This window comes from Kryptolebias marmoratus, linkage group LG14 (assembly GCF_001649575.2).
Source record: "Kryptolebias marmoratus isolate JLee-2015 linkage group LG14, ASM164957v2, whole genome shotgun sequence".
In the NCBI taxonomy this organism is placed as follows: domain Eukaryota; kingdom Metazoa; phylum Chordata; class Actinopteri; order Cyprinodontiformes; family Rivulidae; genus Kryptolebias; species Kryptolebias marmoratus.
Genome location: NC_051443.1, coordinates 7,906,676 through 7,928,283, shown reverse-complemented (window position 1 = coordinate 7,928,283; position 21,608 = coordinate 7,906,676). Strand labels below are relative to the sequence as shown.

The following is a 21,608-nucleotide window of genomic DNA, read 5'->3' as shown; positions in this document are numbered from 1 at the left end:
TGTTTATAAGGTAGATTATTGATAAGGATTTAAAATGTAAGGGAGATAGTTTTGGTCAAACTACTGCACTGTACTTGTAAACGTCCTGAAATGTTTTGTGCCCTATATTGTCAATGTAGAAAAAAGACTTCCACTTAAAAACCTGTGCATCAGATTTGACCTTGAGTAACACTTCACTACATAACATCGCTGCTTGGTATTAGGGAAGTATGCATGTCTAAGCCTAGTTTATTTGTGGTTAAAATCGATCTGCTGATTGTTTTCTCATTTGGGTTACAAATGGAGAAAACACTTCTTGTTTTGGTGCAAACTCCATTCAGCAAGTGTTCTTAATCCAAGCCTTTGGTTGTTTTTTATCGCATTATTATGGTACCATAATGTGTTAAATAATTTAATGTGTTAAAGAAGTTAAATATTTAAACTCTTCACCAAATTTAAACTGTTTAGTGTCACAGTGTCACATGTAGAAATTAAATTCTGTAGTGTCACTAATCGCTCAGTATTTACTAAAGCTGTAATTTGAATGAATTAAATGTTAAATGTATTTTTTCTGGTATACTTTTTACATGTACACTCATAATAAAGCACGTTTTTTTGTTTTTGTTTTCTTTCCCAACAGAACACCGTGATCGATCCACAGAATGAGCTCTCCTACACCATGTGGAAGGACCTCCCCGTGCCCTTCTTTATGTCCGTCTACTTCTTCGACGTCCTGAACCCACAGGAGATCCTGAAAGGAGAGAAGCCCATGGTGGAGGAGAGAGGGCCCTACGTGTACAGGTACACAACTCGGCGCCACCATAATCACAACGTGCTTCTGAGTCCCGATCCCTTGGTTGCAGTTTTGCTGCCTTGCACAGTCGAGCCTGTGATCGTCCTCCACAAGGCATTTTTGTGTTACTCTGCTTTGATCATTTTCTTTAGAAAACAAAACTCCCTGCCTGAAATATTTTAATTTTTTTTTTTTTGGCTGCATGTGTAAAAAAACATGTTCCGGTTGGTTGTAAGTTCCTGACTTTGAAAAAAGGAGAGACACTTGTGCCATTTTGATGCCATCACTCATTTCATATGTGTGGTATTAAACTTGCTGCTGTACTGTAGCTGGATGCTAAGCATTTTTTGACAGCATGTTTGTCGCATAACAAACACCTTACAATGGTATAGCGCACTTGTATGAGTTAAGAAATGCATAAATCTGAGCGATCGACTGATTTCAATGCCATAATTTTTGGTGGTTATTAATGTAGCTTTGCAGATGATATAAGACTTCATAACATCCTGTTACAAAATGGATGTCTTAAGTTTAAAACAGCACATTGATACTTTTCTCCCTCTTTCAGCTAAATGAAAGTTCCTTGCGTGACCTAGATTTTTGCTGACTGAAGTGACCTACTTCCTGTCATGCCTCTGCATGCAACATTTGTCATCATAACTTTTAGACTTTTCAGTGGACAAAATGGGTTGAATCAGGGCTTGCAGAGCTATAAAAGTCAAACCTATTGATAAACATCAGAAATTTAAATCATTTTGTCTTAAAAAAAGCTGGAAGCCAAACCAAACTTAGTTTTTTTTTCTTTCTTTCTCTCTGCTTTTGATAAAGAACAAAGCAACACTGCACTTGTTTTGTCACCTGTAACATTGTGGCATTTCTACAGACATTTGTCGCCCGTAAACAATACAACTCTAATCTTCAGTTTTACAGTCTTGAATTTATTTTGACAAGCTCAGTTTTAAGGGAGAAGACATCGTTTAATTGTAGGCAAAACATTTATTTGTCTGAGTGCGACTATCACCCAAACCCCAGGCCCTATTTTTACTAGTTGCCCCAAGAGTTTCATCTACCAATAATTTATTTTAAGTAGGTATTTTTTCCTACTAAAATTTTAATTGTAATATCACAAATATGGTATTTAGGTGTTTGCAGTAAGCAATAGGAAATTCCTAAAAGTTTGTACAAATACAAACAAAAAAAAAAAATCTAAACTACATTACAATCAAGATGTATCAGAACTGAGTAAACCATAATCCTCCTAATGATGCAGCGTTCGTAACAAGTATGAAAGAATGTTTTTTATGTAATTTATCATCTGTTACCCACTTTATTACTTTAAAAAGACTGTTCAAAATGCACCTGGAACCACAGATTCTGCTTCTGAATCTTCCTCGTTGGTTGAAGGTGTTTTTTTTTTTGCACAATTTTCCTGTGTTTTCAGAAAGCAGTGTCGGAAAGAAAACATCACGTTTCACCCCAACGGGACAGTGTCCTACAAAGAATACAGAAGATACTTCTTCGAACGCTCCATGTCTGTTGGGAACGAGTCGGACGTCGTCACCATTCCCAACATGCTTGTTCTGGTAAGGGAGTCTTTATCCCGTCTCTTTCTAAACATGTAACTGTTTTGTTCGATCTTGCATTCACATGTTGTTTTTGGTCCACTCCAATCTGTGTTTTCAGGGTGCAGCAGTGATGTTGGAGAACATGCCCTACGCACTGCGTTTATTGATCAGCGCCACCTTCAAGGGTTTCAAGGAGGGTCCCTTCCTGACCAAAACAGTGGGAGAGTTGATGTGGGGTTATGATAGTAAACTAGTTGAATTCCTTAACAAGTACGTGCCTGGCATGTTGCCCTCAACTGGAAAGTTTGGCCTCTTTGTGGAAGTAAGTTGTATTTTTATGTCGTTGCTGTTTCCGGTTCTCGGGTTGACAAGTTTCTTATATTTTTGTCTGTTAGGAGTATCCGTAATAGTTGAGAGAACAGCAACATTGCATCACTACTCTTTATCTTGATTTATACAGAACATATAATATTATTCAACTGGATGTTATTATGATACAAGATATTCATACCATACTTTATCATTTTAGTTTTTAGAATACCTTGCACAAATATGTCATTAGGTAAGTCCAGTTCTGAAAAAATGGGATGTTGTGTAAAATGTAATTAATAATGGAATACATTGATAGGCAAATTTCACATTTTATTTGCAATGGAACATAGTAAACATATCAAATGTTTAGACTAAGAAATTGTACGATTTTAAAAAAACAACCTAAGGTAATCTTGAATTAAATGGCAGCAACACATCTCAAGGCATCTGTATCCCACATTTCAGCAACAGGTCAACTCAAAGTGCTTTACATAAACAATTAAAAAACATTGTGACAAAGTGCAAAGAAACTCAATTAAATCAAAAAGAAATGTAAAAGTAGAGAAGCTCAAAGAAAGAACATGTCATAAAATTTAAAATTAAAATCAAGCTCTGATTAAGAACTGGAATAAAATATAAAAAAAACATAAAATACAGAATACAATAATTCTTAGCTTCAATCAAAGACAGCAGCAAACAGGACGGTCTTCAACCTTGTTTTAAAGAAACTCACATTCAGAGCGGTCCAGCAGTTTTCTGGGAGTTTGTTCTAAATATTTGGTGCATTAAAGCTGAATGCAGCTTCTGCATGTTTGGTTCTGACTCTGGGGACAGAGAGCAGATTTGATCCAGACGACCTCAGAGGTCTTGATGGTTCATAGTGCAGCAGAAGATCAGAAATGTATTTTGGACCCAGACTGTTTAATGTTTTGTAGACCAGCAGAAATATCTTAAAATCAATTCTCTGAGCAACAGGAAGTCAGTGTAAAGACCTCAGAACTGGACTGATGTGATCGACTCTCTTGGTCTCTGTGAGGACTCAAGCAGCAGTGTTCTGGATCAGCTGCAGCTGTCTGAAGGAGTTTTTAGGAGGACCAGGAAATACTCAGTTACAATAGTTAAGGCAGCTGAAGATAAATGCATGGACAAGTTTTTCTAAGTTCTGCTGAGACATCAGTCCTTTAATTCTAGCTCTATTTTTCAGGTTGTAGAAGGCCGTCTTTGTAACCGTCTTAATGTTGCTGTTCGGACTCTGAGTCCATGATTACATTAAGGTTTTGGGTTTTGTCAGAGCTTTTCAGCATCAAAGACTTCAGGTGTGTGTTAACTTTTACTCTTTCCTCTTTAGCTCCAAAAACTACTACTTCAGTTTTATTTTTGTTGAGTTGAAGAAAGTTCAGGAACATCTAGTGGTTGATTTAAGAAACAAGTGGAGGAGCATTTTGCAAGTAATGGGGTTAATTAGCAACAAGTCAGTAAGAAGACTGGGGACAAAAATAACATTTTAGAGAGGCTTGATCTTTCAGATGTAAAAATGGGTAGAGGTTCACCAGTCTGAGAAAAAACTGTGTCTTAAAAATAGTGGAATATTGTTCCTCAATGGAAAATTGGGAAGACTTTTGATTATTCTATCATTTACAATTCATAATATACTGGAATGTGAATCAAATGGTGGTCACACCACATTCTGACTGGTTTTTGGACCCCTCCTATACAGTAAAAGTCAACTGCACATTTCAGAGTGGCCTTTTGTTGTGGCCAGCCTAAGGCACACCTGTGCAAGAATCATGCTGTCGAATCAGTATCTTGATATGCCACCCATGTGAGGTGGGTGGATTATCTCTGCAAAGAAGAACCATCAGAATAAATTAAAAGCCTGTCTATACAAATATGTTTTCAGCTGTAATTTTAAAAGAGTCAACAGAATCCATACGACGTAAGAACAATGGGAGAGAATTCCACAATCGGGGTGCAACAGCTTGAAAAGAGCGAACACCGTGAGTTTTAAACACAGTATGTGGAGCTAACAAAAACATCTGATCAGCAGACCCTTAGAACTCTGACAGAAGTCTGAGGCTTAAGCATATCAGGGACATACTGGGGGTCCTGACCGTGTAAGGCCCTAAAAATTAATGCAAGAAGTTTAAACTGAAACCTAAAATTAACTGGTAGCCAGTGAAGAGCAGCTAAAACAGGAGTTATATGAGCTCTCCGTCTAGTCCCTGTTAAAAGTTTAGCCACAGATTTTGCACAGTTTCAATACGATGCATTACAGATTTGTTAAAACGGGTAAAAAGACCATTACAATAGTCCACCCAAGATGCTATAAAAGCATGTAAAATAACTTCCAGATCACATCTAGACACCATGGGTCTGAGTTTAGCAATATTCCTTAAATTATAAAAGCAATTCCGAGCTAATTGCTTGGAATGATGACCAAGGGACAAGGGTCATGGAACTGTCCCTTGAAAACAAACCTAAACCTTGAAATTCTTTTTTGACATTATCAAGTTTCAGAATATGTTAAAAATCCTAGGGGTTGGTCCAATCAAGACATGTCTGAATTTCCCAAAAGAACATCAGTAAAGGGCTAAGAAAAGATCCACTGTGTTTTTGTATTACATAAAAAAACACACACAAAACTGATTTGAACCGATTGATGAATAATCTAAAAAAGCTGTGCAGTTTTTAAACATGTATTCACTTCACTGATTGATTCTTTAATCAGTGACCCACTCTGTCGATCATTCCCACTGTGATGCTGCTAAATCAATGCGCTGCATCTTGATGCTGTTTTTTCTGCAGTGCAAATTTTAGGTTTTAGGTTCAGATGTCAATAACGGTTTAACAAAGCCACTCATCTTTTCATGATATAATTATCTTAAACAGACACGTTCATCCCTAGTAGATTAGAAAGCATGGTAAACTTCATGTGCTTTCTTTTCACAACATTAAATAACACAGATCACAGAAACAAGGACCCCTTCCCGATAATAAAATGACTCAACATTTCTGACTTCTAAATATAATCAAATCCACTTAGCGTTTTGCTTTTCTCCATCACTAGTACTTCACATGACCTTTCTTAATGATTAGTTTTTTAAAACACAGTTGGTTGTTTTGATTAGTTGAACTGGGAGCTGTATTTGACCTTTCCGGGTCGCGGGGAGCTGGTGCCTATCCCCAGCAGTCACTGTACGAGACACGGGGGACACCCTGCACAGGTTCCAAGTCCATCACAGGGACACATAGAGACAAATGAGACAAAATGGATAAATAATTAAATAAATTACAATTTGTTGACAATGTAATGTAAAAAAAAGAGTTCATTGTTACTCAGCTTTACCACATAAAGTCTTTGACATCAGATTACTGAAATAATCTACTAAATGTTCTATAAAAATTTCCATTTAACTTCTTAATGAAACTTTCTGTGAGATCTAATCACTTGCCCTTTCCCCTTTCATTTTCATTATTTATTTATTTTTTTAAATCTAGCGTCAAGGAACATTTTTTTTTTTAAATTGTCATGTACTCCAGAGAAATTCTGAGTAGTTGGTTTAGTGAGATTCTAGCTAAACGTTTTTTGTTTGTTGTTGTTTTAAATTAGTTCAACAACTCCAACACTGGGCTGTTCACTGTCCACACTGGGAAAGATGACATCAAAAATGTCCACAAAGTTGACTCCTGGAACGGCCTCCGAGAGGTGAAATGTCAAAATGACACTTTCAGTTTTTACAGTTGTGTGTGTGTTTTTTTTTCCGTACCTGACTGTTCTGTCGTGCTGCTGACAGCTGACCTACTGGAGGACTCCTCAGTGTAACATGATCAATGGAACAGCGGGGCAGTTGTGGCCTCCATTCATGACTAAAGAGAGCACCCTGCGCTTCTACAGCCCCGATGCTTGCAGGTATTCCCACACCCTCCAATATCTCTCACAAGTGTGCTGCTTTCTGATCGAATAATAGTGTTTACATTTTTTCTCAACAAGGTCTTTAGAACTTGTTTACAAGCAGTCTGGCAGCATGAAGGGGATCCCTTCATATCGATTTGTTGCTCCCAAGACCATGTTTGCTAACGGGACCGATTACGCCCCCAACGAAGGCTTTTGTCCCTGCAGGCAGTCCGGCCTGCTCAACGTCAGCGCCTGCCACCACAGTCAGTACACGTGCACTGGGATATTTCAGTGTTCACACATAATGTGTTTGGGTTTTATTTAGTTTGATAATAGTTGTCTGTGTAGTTTGAATAAAAAAAAAATAATACCAGTAATTCCCTACAGTCATAATCATAGCACTTTTTTTTTCTTAAATTACAACAGTACAGTGTGTTCCAGAAGTCGTGATAAAATTTGATTCTTTAGGCAGTTAAGATAAACAAGCAATGATAAGAGAAAACTCTTCACTTGCACTTTGTTTCTGTCTAGCTGGAGATTTCGCTCTAATTTCTTTTGACATAACACATAATGCCAACTGAAGACCTAATTAATTTTCACACTTTATTATAAATGGACTGTAAAAAGTTGCTTTCTAGCCAACCAGAGCACTTTACAACACAATCTGCCCTCATTCAGCCATACACACAGCAATCTACTGCATCTCTACGAAGCTAATCTGAATAAATCATTCTTTAGAGTCTAATCAGTTCTTTAAACTCCATTCATACACTGATGGGGCACATCAGAGACAATGAGGGGTTCAATTTCTTGCCCAGGGACATTTTGACATGTGACTGCTGCCAGAAATTGAACCTCCCAACTCTCTCAATGGAAGATGAAATCTCTAAGCACTAAAGTTTGTGCATGGCAAATTTAAAGAACATTGCAGTTATGCTGAATGACTTCACCATTGCTTTGTCAATTTTAGATTCCCCGACCTTCATCTCTCAACCTCACTTCATTAATGGTGATCCGGCACTGCAAGACTTTGTGTTGGGCCTTCATCCCAATGAGGATAAACATGACCTTTTCATAGACATCCACCCAGTAAGTGTGCACACACTTTTACTCACACTTTCAGGCATGGCAAAAAAGAAAGTTCCCCCTCTTTCAATTCTAGCATCTTCCAATCCAGGACATAATAATCTGCTCTGTAAAAGGTTCAAAGTTATTGTCTACCCTCAAATATACATAAAGACACAATGGATTCCACCAGGTTATGAATAATTAAAAAGAAAAGAAACAAAGCCATTATGGAAAAGCTATGTGAAAAGCCAAGTCCACCACATGATACATTAGCCTGTAGAACCACTTTTAATAGATAGAAATTGAAGTAGTTATTTACTGTACGATTGGCAGCTTCTCATTGTTGTGGAAGAATTTTAGCCCACTCTTCTTTACTACATTGCTTCATTTTATTGAAGTTTTTAGGCCTTTATTTTCTGTACAGCTCTCCTAAAGTCCCAGGTTGAGGTTCTGGACTTTGACTTTATTGTTGCAACACATTGATTCTTTTCTTTTTCAGTCGTTCTGTTGTAGATTAGCTGCTGTGTTTGAGATCATTGTTCTGGTGCAAAATGACCCAATTTGGACAGATGGCCTCTGTCTAACAGCTGGGGCGGCTGTGGATCAGTGGTTAGAGCAATTGTCCTCCAATGAGAAAGTCACAGGTTTGATTCCTAGCTGCAGTCACATGTTGAAGTGTCCCTGGGCAAGACAGTGAACCCCCCACTGCCTCCGATGTGCCCCATCGGTGTACGAATAGAGTTTAAAGCACTGATTAGACTCTATATAATGATTTATTCAGGTTAGCTTTATAGAGTGCTGTATTATTGTGTGTAGACTTTATCAGGTTCATATGGTTGTGCAGAAATCTTGACCCACTCTTCTTTACAATATTGCTTCAGTTTATCTCTTAAGGACCCACCACAGCATTTCAATTGGGTTGAGGCCCCAATGGACCATTGCAAAACCACAATTCTTTTGTTCTTATTTTTTACGTTTGAATTGGTTGTAGGAGAAAACCTCTTCTCTTTAAAAAGAACATGGCAGCACAACTTAAGTTTATAAAGTTTCATCTGATTGAAACTTGGTTGATGGGAGGATATCCAAAGTTAAACATGAGCCCTGTTGACCCTGAGGCCTGCTCTGATCTTGAGCAGAAGTGGGCTGATTGCTTATCTGCTAATTATGTATTATGATCAACTTCTAAGGTTTTATGGTGGTGGAGTTACTAGATTGGGAATCAGATCATTTTCTTGCTTTCGTCAGGAACAGTAATATTTTTTTAGGACCGAGACAGGAACAGGTTGTACTCTTCTTACATCGAACTGCTAAAATTGGTATAAAAATCCCTGGAGCTTCAGTAACCAGGAAATTGATCTGTTTGGAGCTGCCTTAATAGCTAAGCTCAATTTACAAACTTTTTAAAAGGAAACAGTGTCATGTTGGAATCATTGAATTGTGTCTGAGCCATGGTGGTTTTTGTGACAAAGCAGATGAACAGAAGGAGTTAAACTTAAGTTAAAAGTCATAGAAAGGTCCCATATTATACCTCGTTGTACTGTAGTACAATAATACAGCAAACCAAGTCAATCATATTTACACTGCTCCCTCAGTAAACTGCTGATGCAAGGACTGATAAGATAAAACCTTGCTATGATTTGCTTTTATGTAATTTTTTCATGCAATTCAACTTGTGTAACGCTCACCTGTCATATCTTTTGGCACTAACGCGCTTTGTGATAAGGTAATTGGAAATTGTGCTATATCTTGTAATTGCAGCTGTTCTTAAGAGTTGTAAAACCGTCTTGTAACTATTAAAAAAAACATTTAACAGCTTTTGCTGAGACAATTAAACCATGGGAAATGACTTTAGTGTTCAAATCCAGTGAGTCTGCACTGACTTCAAATTAAAAACAAAAAAGGAACATAAACTGGCTTGATATTTTGTAAAGTTAGGTGAAATAAATGGTGTGTGTGTGGAGGGGGTAATGTATTTAGATCGTAGGTTGCAGAGAAAATTAAAATATTAGCTGACTTTAAAGCCCCCTTATAACTGTATATAAAAACGCTGACATTTTGAGAATTGTCATCCGCTGGAGATGAGCTCTCACAGAGTAAAATAAATGGAAAATGTATGGTATGGGGAAGTGGCTGTCTAATGTACCCACATTCCAGGACATGATGCAAAATGTACAATGTAGAAAAATGACTGTTGTCTTAAAAATGTATCAAGCTGCATGGAAAAAAGACAGTTTTATATATTAGGACTTAATAAAAATAATCTGGGCTTCACCAAGTTCTAAACTTCATCAAATCTAACTTCATGTGTACAAAAACACACAACAGATTCCATAAGGTCATCATTTATTTTAAAACAAAACAAAACATACAAACAAGTAAAAGCCAAAATAGAAAATCTGTGTGACATTAAGTCCCCGTTATGATTCAATACCTTTAGCAGCTATAATTTAAAGTAGTCATTTTCTGTACGACTTTATCAGTCTCTATATTAGTTAAGGAGGAATTTTGGCCCACTCTTCTTTACAGCATATTTTCAGTTTAATTGAGTTTGTGGCCATTCGTTTCCACAAAGCTTTAAGGTCCTGTCACAGCATTTCAGTCAGGCTGAGTTCTGGATCTTGACTGGACCATTGCCAAACCCTGATTCATAGCTTTTTAGCCACCCTGTTTTAGATTTGCTGTTGTGTTTGTGTTTTGTGTGTGTGTGTGTTTGTGTTATGCAACCCAATTTTGGCTTTAGCTGTCAAACGGATGGTCTCATATTTGATTCTATAATATGTTGGTATAAAGAGGAGTTCAGATTTGGCTCGATGACTGCAAGGTGCCCAGGTCCTGTGGCTGCAGAACAGACTCAAATTATCAGCCCTCCACCACCATGCTTGACAGTTGATATGAGTTATACAGAGGTATATGTGCTGACATGCTGTTTGTTTTTGTGCCAGACATGGAGCTGTGCATTACGCCTATTTAAAGGGCACAAGGAATCACTGAATGCTTCATTTGCATTCAAACTGAGGTGAAGCAAGCAAAATGACCTTTGCAGTCACCAGATTTCATCTTAACTGATCATCCTAACAACGAATAAGAAAAGACATTTTTTAAGAAGACCTGTTTCTTTAGTTTTCTTTTCTTTTTTTCAAAGACTTGTAGAATCTGTACCAAAGTGCAGTAAAATAGTTTTAGCAGGTCATTTACCAGCACTTTTTCAGCTCTGCTTGTCACTGCTGCTGGCTGCATTCCTATTGTTTATCCTCAGAAATCCCTCCGGTTTATATAAAAATCTTTTCAATTTTAATTTTTTTTTCTATATCAGAGACACATGTTGAGATCTGAGCTTTGAACTCTGTGTTTACTGGCTTCAGCCCATTGGCCCCGAGTATAAAGTCTGGACCGATGTACGCCACAATTTGGTCTATCAGAAAAATGCTTGGATTCAGAACAAAAGTCTATTTGTCGCCGAAAAGGCAAAGGTGAATAATAATGTTTTGGCCCATGTCTGTGTGTGCGTCTGTCTGTTATCTCATCAACAGGGGGAATTTTAATGAAATTTGCAGAAACAACTACACAGCCGATGTTTAGCTTGTTGAGACACCTGCAAATGTCAACGTTTCAGACCAGTGAGGTGGAAAAATTAATGTCTATTTTAATAAGCAGCACCTGGCTCCTATGTCCTCACATTATTCCTGGGACCGGTGGACTTAGTATTTTCAATCATCGCTTCTAGATTTTGCGTTTGCATTTTTTTATGGCTTGAATAATGAGAGCGTTATAATTTCATGTCTGGTTGTTCATCCGATGTTGTGTTTGTTAATTAAAATATGTAGCAGTGATAAGATAAAAAAAAAACACCAACAGTTGACTGAGTCAGATTGGACTTCAGTGATCTGCTAATTTAAAGAAAATCTTTCAGCAGAACAAAAGAACCCATGAAGTAAATTTCCAGACTCTTAAGCAAATGAGTAAGAAACGTGGCAGATCCCTTTCTTACATGCGACAGGGGAATTCAGTCCTGCCGGGTTTTACTTGAAGTGTTCAACATCCTGATCTTTAAAGAGTAAGTCTTGCGTGTCATAATGGCTATAGTGTTAAATCTTTCCTTACATTGTTAAAAAAACACTTGAACATGCCAAATAACGTCTTAAACTTAAGGATGTCCTTCTTTTGTTTGATTGTTTTCTTACCTGAAGGGGTTCTTCCTTGTCCACTTTTTTAATCAACAATATCCACATTTAGAAATCCGTACTTAAGAGTTTTTTTTTTGTTTTTTTTTTTTAAATTCCTTATGGGAGTTCTTTGTATTTTGTTTACAGCTAACGGGTGTCCCTCTGAATGTGTCCATCCGCCTTCAGCTCAACCTCTATATGAAGAGAGTTCCAGGATTTACGTAAGGAAGAATTCCTGTGTTCATTAACCCCCATCGAAATTGTCATGTATTGTTTTTTGTTTTTTTTAACACAAGAGGGTCATACGTATATTCTATGTTTTTTTTCTCCCACTTAAATTATAATGATGTTTGCCGTTGTTGACCTTTATAGAGAAACTGGCAAGATTTCTGAGGTGGTGATGCCCATGCTGTGGTTTGCGGAGGTAAGCTGTTAATGATTTAACCATTTTAAATCTTTTAACAGTGTCTTGAGATCTGATAAACTCTCAGCTGGTCCCTTTTACATGGGCGGTTGCACTTTTTATTTAAAGCTTGGATCCTTTTAGATTTTTTTAGCTTATCTATCAGTCCTCAAAATTACCTCATCGGTTTGTGCAGAAGCCAGTGTTGAGGTAAATGTAATGTGACTGACTTTAGAAACTTGAAATAAAAAGTAAAAGTTTTAAGCAGCTTTGACTAGATAAAAAAATCCCTGCAGACCAATTTATATAAAGACAGTTGTAGAGATTTTGTTTGTTTTATTATTTCTGTGCATCCTAGTACCAAATGAGCCATGCACTGATACCTATCCTTGGCCTGAAGGTTGTAGCCTCATGTTTTAAAAGATTACAGAAAAAGTTTTTTTTGAAGCAAAACAACAAAGAAGTGATGAATGACTCGAGACTTTTTTCACAGTACTAGATATAAAGTATCTGAAATTAAATCTTATACAACAAATATCATCATGCGTGCCTCACTGTCATAAAATGGGGAAGATCAAAATCAGGAATTAAAATAATCAGAGTACCACCAGTTCTATCAAAGACATCAGAGTAGTGGTCTGGTCAAAGACATTTGACTGGATGGTTTAATGCAGTGGTGTCCAATCCTGGTCCTGGAGGACCACTATCCTGTATGTTTAAGGTGTTTCTCTGCTTTGACACATCTGATTTGAATGACTGAGTGATTAACAGGCTTCTGCAGAACTTCTGTACGTCTGAAGACCTGCTGAAGAGCAGGGAAACGACTAAAACATGCAGGTTAGTGGCCCTCCACGACCAGGGTTGGACCACTGGTCTAAAGGAAACTCCAGTGCACTTTCATGTGGAAGACCTAGGTTTAAATCTCAGGCAGATTCTTGCTTTTTTATTTTCTTATTCAACAAACCATAGCTAAATACTAATATAAAGCCAGAAATAGGCGTTTAGAAAACTTTCGCTTTTAGGCCAGATTTAGACTAACATTAGCCTCAACGACTTGGCTTTCTGTCTCATCTTCACAGCTGAATGCTACCTGTCTGACTAGCAAGCTAGTGGTCACCAGCACACCACCGGACTGAACCAACTAAAGAATGTAGCGATTTATTTTTAACAGATTAGTTTGTATTTAAGAAAGTAAAATTAGAATCAATAAACACTACATGTTTTAGTCCTATTGAGATATAACATGTTTTTAAGTCAAAAGATGGAAAAGTAAAAACCTAAGTTAAAAAAACAAAAAAAAACATCCTACTTTACATGAGTTGCATTTTTTAAAAACTAGGTTTTACAAAATTACTTTCTGTCAAAATGAGAGTAAAATAAAAACGTGTCTGATTTTGTCCTGTCACAGAGTGGGTATATAGATGGACCAGTCCTCACTACATTCCACACAAACCTGGTTATTCTACCTGCTGTGATGGAGTACATGCAGTACATCTTCATAGCTCTTGGTCTGGTAACAATTGTTGTTGCCTCTCTGGTTCATTACAAAGTGAAGGTAAGTCTTGTCCACAACACTCTGGTAGTGTTTTGATGTTCACCTGCATTTAGCTTGTTGCACAGTTTATGCATGTTCCTCCCACTAATGGTGAAAAAAAAGACTAGGAGAGATTGCACTGAAGAAGTTTCATTTTTAATAGGAAGGACTTATTAATATGTTGTAAATGATTAATGATGCAGAAAAATACACTGGAAAATCTAATTACTTTTACTCTCTTACCTGTGCTCATTGGCTTCTGTTGAGGATGTGCGTTCAGCCTTTGGGAATTTCTCATGAGTGTGCATTTTTTTTTAGGAGTTTCGCTAAAAGACTTGATACTTTATTAGTAGTTTTAATATCGCACCTTTTTAAGTTTTGTAAAGACAGTATATTATGGTTTTAAAATAATCATTTTGAGAACTTCCATGTAGTCTCTCCTTCTCTTTTGCTAACATGTGTTTAAACACTACTTTAACTACACCCTTTAACCTCCAACCTTTCCTTAACTGAGCAAACAAGGAGAGGAAAAAGTCCAAATCTCTCAGGTGTTGCGGAAATCCTCCAGCTGCCCATCTTCCTGCTCATTTATCTTTACACTGTTGACAACCTGTAAATAAATGTTTATCAGTTATGGCTTAATTAGCTGTGACATATTTGGTAGTTTTGCTCAGTAGTCCAAAGTAACATGTCTTGGGTTGTCATCCAATCATATTAGCACACTTCTTCTGTTAGGTTTGGTGTGCTATAACTGGCTATCATTCTCAAAAATACAGATTCCTTTAATTTTTTTTGTTGATTGCATATGAACTGACAGTGGTATCTCTGGGTGTGTGGGGAGGAAAACATCTTGGATAATGTTAAGGTATTTCAAAGGAATTAGCAGCACATACAGTGTCTTGAAAAAGTATTCATTCCACATTTTGTCACGTTACAACAAAAAAAACTTCTAAGTATTTTATTTGAATATTATGTGATAGACCAACACAAAGTAGCAAATAATTGTGATGTGATAGGAAAATGATACATAGTTTTAAAAATATAGTTACAAATAAAAATCTGAAAAGTTTGGCTTGCATTTCTATTCATCTACCTTTACTCTGTTCCCCCTCAACTAAAATCCAGTGCGACCAATTGGTAAATGTGTGTAATTTAATATCAGTATAACTCTAGCAGTTCTGTGAAGGCCAAATGGCATCATGAAGACCAAGGAACACCTCTGACAGGTCAGGGCTAAAGCTGTTGAGAAGATTAAAGCAGGGTTAGGTTGTAGAACAGCATCCCAAGCTCTGAACATCTTACAAAGACAAGCCAATAATGTGCAATATGAAAAGGCAAAGTAACAATATTTAACAGAAGATGAATGATTAGTGTTACTGAAACAGCATAAGGACAGCTCGGTTACCAGATTGCCTCATAACATGTACCAGAGGCACATAAAATGGTTCTTACCCATACGCAAGTTATAGGTAAAGGTGGACAGCAGCGTCACAATGTATGCCAAATGTATTAATAAATTGCTGCCACCTGATTCGTCTGTTTCACAGACTTAATGATTGTGGCTGAGGGTGCAACATTCATGTGTTAATATATACTTATGTGTCTGCAAAAGTTCCAAGTTGGGAAAAAGACAGTGAAGAGTAAAATCCCTTTTGTCAGAGAACGTTAAACTGATGATTATATAAGACACGAAATGCAACCATAATGAGGGATTTTAACATGGCCTTGCTGGATATGTTTCCATGTGATCACAAGTTAATCAAACTGCTTCCTCTGTGACTGAGACGTGACAGACACAGTGTGCCTTTATATATGTAGAACGGGTGGACAATCCTGGTCCTCGAGGGCCACCATCCTGCATGTTTTACTTGTTCCTCTGCTCCAACACACCTGATTTGAATCAATGGGTGATTAACAGGCTTCTGCAGAAAATGAAGAGGTAATTTAACATCTGAATCAGGTGTGTTGGAGCAGGGAAACAAGTAACACATGCAGGATAGTGGCCTTCCAGGACCAAGATTGCCCACCCCTGATGTAGAAGAAGAGTTTACTGAGATGGTGCCGTGGGTTAGAGACTGCTGTAAAATTATGGAAAGTTTTCTTTTATTTTCTTCTTGTGAACACAAGTTCAGTACCCACTCCTGTCTGTCTTTTTTGTTTTGTTACAGCTAGTTCTATCTTCTTATGTCTTTGATCACAAATAAATATTGCAGGTACAACCAGGTAAACAATTTAATTTTAGTAAGTAAATGATGATGGTCGCTAACCTCCACCTCCTGTTTACATGAAAGGCGTGCGACTCTTCACAAGCAAATGTTGACATATTACTACTATATAAACAATATTTTTTTTTTATTCATGTAAAAAATTTGAAAACCATGCTTTGTTCCTCCCACTTCACTAATATGTGCTACTTTGGTTTGGTCACATAAAGTCCCAGTAAAATACTTTGATGTTTGTGGTTGTAAAGTGACAAAATGTGGAAAGTTCAAGCTGACCAAAGATGAGATGCAATTTCTTTTTTTTAATTCTTTTTTACTTTCTACATTTTAAAACTGCCAATGTAGCTTTCATTTCTTTTTAGTAAAATTCATATCTAGATTCAAACAATGAGAGCAGATTTTTTATTTTTTTTTACACTTAGCTTTAGAGGTGGTGTTGGGTGTTTTCTTTTTTCCAACAGAGCCAAAGGATTTCTCCATTTCCAATGTTCAGCCAACTGAGAGTCTGTTCTTAATTAATTTTTATGAGGACAGTTTTCTTTTCATTTTATTTTACAAAAACAAATTTAGATCATTCAGACGGGCTGCTCCATGAAAGAAAGCTAATGTCCACTACCAGCATGTCAGTCTTATCAGTATCATTCATAACACAATATTGTTGTGAAACATGTTATCACCGACATTGTATGCCATAAACCAAGCTATCAAGGTAAATAAGTTTTTAGTCTGTTATGTCACTCACAGCGCAGTCAGTCAGCGGACCTTAAAGAAGGTTAAGTACAGGTGTTAAGAGATTAAGATTTCATTAAAATGGTTATAAGAAAGGAGGACTTGCAGGTTGAATATGACTGTCTGAAGTTCTTCACGTTTGTTTTCCAGACGTCTCCAAAGTTGTATGTAATCTCCACAGTGACAGAAAAACTTGGGGTTTGTAGAACAGTCTTTTATATAAATCACCCAAATTCAATTCAATAAAATTAAATTATTTCTCCAATTTTTGATAATCCAAATCTGGGGTTTTCATTGCACACGTGTCACATGCTTTGGAATCTTAAGTCATTGTTTCAGAGGTCAGTAGGTTAAAAAAACAGGATGTACCCCATTAGACATGTCCTTTTAGCAGGAAGAAACTCATTTGTTAAAGACCAATGTCCCCTCAGGCAGTTGCTAAAGCAGTAGGATGGGAGACTAAAGATTTTGTGGGAACAGATTTAAAACTGCTGAAAAATCATATGAAACCAATGCTTTAAAATTAATGTCTTAAAAAAATACTCAAATAATTCTGTCATGGCACCAGTCACAAATCTTTTTTTGCTGTAAATCACAGCTCCCCCTAAAAAAATATCCTTTTTGAGCATGGCTAAAGTTTTTAATGCTTATTTTTATAGAATTGCATCACAAGCCACACAAAAAACTCTGAAATTAAGCAGATTGAATAATCTTAAAAACCTAATTAATCAACCGCATGTCTTCTTAACTGCATGACTATCTTGATCACCAACCAAGAAAAGGTAAAAAAATAAACCTCCCTGCATGTTTACTTGAATAATTTAAAATCCAACACACACCCTCTAATCTACCATAACAATATGAATCAAACAGCAAGTTCTTGTGTTTGTTTTTAATTGGTGCATGTGTAAGGTAGTTTGGTCATCTTTTAGGCAACCGATAATGGGCAGGTAAAAGGCTCACATGGCAATGAAACACAGGAGAAAAGTATCATGAGTAATTCAGGTAGGTTCACACTCAATGGCATGCATTAAACAGAACATGTTCAAATTGCACAGATGAACACAAACGCCTGATTCTGTCATGAAGAGAATGACTTTTTGAGAATGACACATTTTGCCTCTGTTATGTTGCATGCATTTCTTCCCGGTTTGGTACTTGTTGGTAACAGTGGAACTGACAGTTCTTGTGATGTGTAATGAAAAATATTCTCAGTAGGTTGCTACTATGAAGCAGATGCAACATATCGATATCAACATAAAGATATCACAAAATGGTTCAACAATATTGGTTTCACTTTAATAACCATAGTAGTTAATTTCCTCTGTTTGGATTTATGATAAAAAATAAGTGCAATGTTCAGTCTCAGCATTTGATGTCTTTGTACATTCTTTATACTGTATGGTGTATGATTAAAACCTACCTTTTCAAATAATAAATTACAAATTGCAAGTTCTAAATGGATTCTTTTAAAATGATCTTTAACTAAAATATAAAATGGTGTGTCTGGTTTCTTCACATGCCAATTAACAAAATGATTCTCCCGCATTGGCATTCTTTTTATTTTACCTTACAACCTGGATTTTAGTAAAGTTTTTAATTTGATTACATTAAGAACTCAGCACAAATGGTTTCAGAATAATTTAAATGGGAAGGAGTGGAAACTTTTTAAGTAAAAGAAAAAAACAGCACATACATTTTTCTCCGTTCTTCAGGGTAAAACAGCTCCGGACCCTTCAAGATGAATGGGCAGTGCTTGCAGCAGTCTTTAAATCAAATCAGAGATTCTTACTTGACTTCAGGTGTGGCTGGACCACACCTGAAGTCAAGTCATTTTCCTGCTGGAAGGTGAACCTCCATCCAAGTCTCAAATTTCTGGAAAACTCCAACAGGTGTCCTTTAAGAATATATCTATTTTACTTCCCTTCTGGCTAGTTTCTCAGTCCCTTCTAATGGGAAAAACAAACAAACAAACTAATAAACTAAAACACTCCCACAGCATCAAGCTGCCACCACCATGATTTACTGTTGGGATGGTGTTCTCAGCATGAGAGGTGATAGATTTGCCTCAGACATGGCGTTGTCCTTGATGGCCTAAAGGTTTATTTTTAATCTTATCTGACCACAGCACCATCTCCACATATCCAGGGAAGAAATTTCCAACAGTCCAGGTTTTTTTTTTTTTTTTAAGCTATGTCTCTTCCATGAAGCCCAGCTCTGTGCAACTTCTTGAGGTCCTATAGACAGATGCTCCCATCTGTACAGAAGAGCTGCTCAGCTCCATCAGGGTTAACTCTGGCCTCCTGGATGTTTCTCTGACCAGTGCTTTCCTCACCCGATCCACAAGTTTTGATGGATGACTTTCTTTTTTTTTTTTGGCAGCTTGCTGTGGTGGCATGTTTACATTTTCTAAAAATGAATTTAACAATTCTCTGTGGGAAATTCAGAGTTTGGGCTATTTTTCTTATAAACCAACCTTGATCTGATGTTTTAAAATAACTGTAATTTTTTTTTTTTTAAATTTACCTCTACTTTGACTCATTTAATACTTTTCTTTCTGGCCCTATCACAGAAAAAGGATTGTAAGAACGACACAGTACCAAGCAGAAGCACAAGCACTTCAACGGAAGAACAAACCCCTCTGCTTCAAGACAACACAAACCAGAAAACACACAGATAAACCCTACACAGCTTATATTGTGAACTGAAACATTGACTATTCTGCACGGGGAAATCTTTCAGCAAGGCAATTGATGCCACGTTTTCTCGTAAAGTTCACAAAACTGCCAAAGATGTCCGCCAACTTGATTTTTAAAATATGTGACAGTATCTTATCAAAGGAAGAGGGATCTGTCTGCACATGTGACAGCTTGAAATGTTTGTTTTACCGTGGTCATCTCTGCTGAGCTGGAACATTTTCAAGTTTCATCACTTCTTCTTCAGGAGCAGCAGAAAAGAACCACTAATGCTGGCAGGAATTCTTGTTTTAAATTTTGAGAAATGTTTCTGCTTCTTCAACAAGGGAACAAAAAAAAAAATATCACTTTTTTTTTTTTTTAGAATCAGGTGTTGAATATTTTACCACTGTGCCTTCATCATGGAGGAGATGTTTCTTTACTACAGATAACATTAAGAATGTTTTTATGTGCAATAAATATTATAAAGATAAAATTAGTTTGTTTTTGAGGCTCACCAGGCAGACATCTCTGGCAATCAATGATTCAAATCGAGCAAACGCACTCCTCTTTGTAAACTACTGCTGTCCTTGTGTGAATTTGAATGCATTCCTTCAGATGGCTATGAGTGATGCTTTTTTCTGAAGTACCTTTTCATTGTAAAAAATGTATGAATGAAGGAGAAACTATAGATAATAAATTCATCAATGTTTAACTTTGATGTGGAACAAGTCTTTTCTCTGTGCGTCTCATTGATGGGAGGATTAGACTCAAATAAAAACTGATAAGAAAGAAAAAGGTTGCTGGAATTTCACTTTGATGGGTGTCTTCAAGTGTTCAATAAACCATATAGTCCTAGTAATAATGACATTTCAAAGATATTCCACGTATTAATTTCATTGGAGCCGCATCAGGTTGAAAATGGAAACTGGAAACAATGAGCACTACACATAAAACAAAACACTCCAGGCATGCTGGAAAGTAGTCTGTATACTTTTCAGAGTGTTTTAACATTTCTTCATCAGGTTGGCATAAATCAATACGTTCTCACAAAGGTTCTTAAAGAATATAAAAGGATTTCAGTTTAACAATTAAACAAATATTTTTTACTTGATCAGATGAGACCCAAGTTAAAAACATTAAACCACCTCGTTCTACATGCTGGTACAGACAGCTATGAGAACAGGACAAAGCAGGTTTGAAAAAAAAATTGTGAATTAGTGAAAATTGTAAATGCATTATGACAGAGACCCCTGAAAAAACTGAATCCTGAATCCTGATTGTTAAGAACACATTGTTGCAGAAGTATTTATGATCTGAAATGTCTGCAAGCATTCAAGCTCCACTCCATGTAAAGGTAAAACACCCAAGGCCCCCAAACACCCTACTGATATAGGATAACTAAGGAAAAAAAGGAATTCTTTCAAATGTGTTTTAAAGTCATTAATACTTAAAGACCTAGTATTTCAGGAAGGAATGCAAATTGCCCACTGCCTTTCATATCTGTTTTAGACTGAGATCATCTTATGACGGAGTTAAAGCCATTTTGGTTAAACCTTGAAAATACTAATTAGCACAATCTCATACTATATCACAATACATTACGCTCAGAGTATGTGTCGGAAATGGCTCTCAGCTACTACCACACCAAATTGTAGGTCAATATCTGTAAAACTGATTGAGATGTAGCCATTTTTGTGTTAGGTTTGGTTGGCTGAGATAGCCATCTTCAATCAAACTGACTACAAACGTTAATGATTTGTTGATGTACATCCAGTTATTACTTTACACAAGTTTCATTAACATTTGCCCAGGGGTTCTTGAGATAATTTGGTCATAGACAAACACACAAACATGAGCAAAAAATGTTATTCTCTGCCTTCGTCTTTTGGTGGCAGACGATACAAAGAAAGTCAGTCACTGTTCTGCTAGGACTCAAATCCCCACAGGAGACACAGAACGAGGGCGTCGATGAACGAATCCTGGGCCAGAAGATTAATGTATATCTTTATGTTCAAAGCCATCTGTCCGCTTTATCTAAATAGCCTTTATCTTCAGTGATAAAGACTTCTATTTTCTCTCTCTCTCTCTTTATATATATATATACAGCACAGTTCAGGGACTACGTCTCAATAAAAAAAAAGAAAAGGAAAGCGTATAAGCTATAAGAAGCTTGTTTTACTGTTTACTTAACCAGTGTATCCAGCTATATTTAGGTTATTTGCTCTGGATACAGTATCTTTTATTTGAGCACCTTAAATGTCTGCTTA

General features: G+C 36.7%; 1 protein-coding gene across 6 annotated transcripts in view; it reads left to right on the top strand.

The window, feature by feature from the left end:
• The window catches only part of scarb1 (scavenger receptor class B, member 1), a 34,783-nt gene extending 14,712 nt beyond the window's left edge, over positions 1 to 20,071 (top strand). For 3 of the 6 annotated variants that reach the window (XM_037979513.1, XM_017432289.3, XM_017432288.3), the window contains exons 2-13: positions 620 to 780; positions 2,214 to 2,355; positions 2,456 to 2,659; positions 6,260 to 6,355; positions 6,444 to 6,559; positions 6,641 to 6,807; positions 7,515 to 7,633; positions 11,923 to 11,996; positions 12,148 to 12,199; positions 13,587 to 13,733; positions 16,814 to 16,861; positions 19,236 to 20,071. In XM_037979513.1, coding sequence (XP_037835441.1) covers positions 659 to 780; positions 2,214 to 2,355; positions 2,456 to 2,659; positions 6,260 to 6,355; positions 6,444 to 6,559; positions 6,641 to 6,807; positions 7,515 to 7,633; positions 11,923 to 11,996; positions 12,148 to 12,199; positions 13,587 to 13,733; positions 16,814 to 16,861; positions 19,236 to 19,343 — 1,395 coding nt within the window. In that variant the 5' untranslated portion in view covers positions 620 to 658 and the 3' untranslated portion in view covers positions 19,344 to 20,071. Of the gene's footprint in view, positions 1 to 619; positions 781 to 2,213; positions 2,356 to 2,455; positions 2,660 to 6,259; positions 6,356 to 6,443; positions 6,560 to 6,640; positions 6,808 to 7,514; positions 7,634 to 11,922; positions 11,997 to 12,147; positions 12,200 to 13,586; positions 13,734 to 16,813; positions 16,862 to 17,595; positions 17,669 to 19,235 lie in introns of all 6 variants that reach the window. The other 3 variants (XM_017432290.3, XM_017432292.3, XM_017432291.3) reach the window with 3 other exon arrangements.
• The last annotated feature ends 1,537 nt before the right edge of the window (positions 20,072 to 21,608 follow it).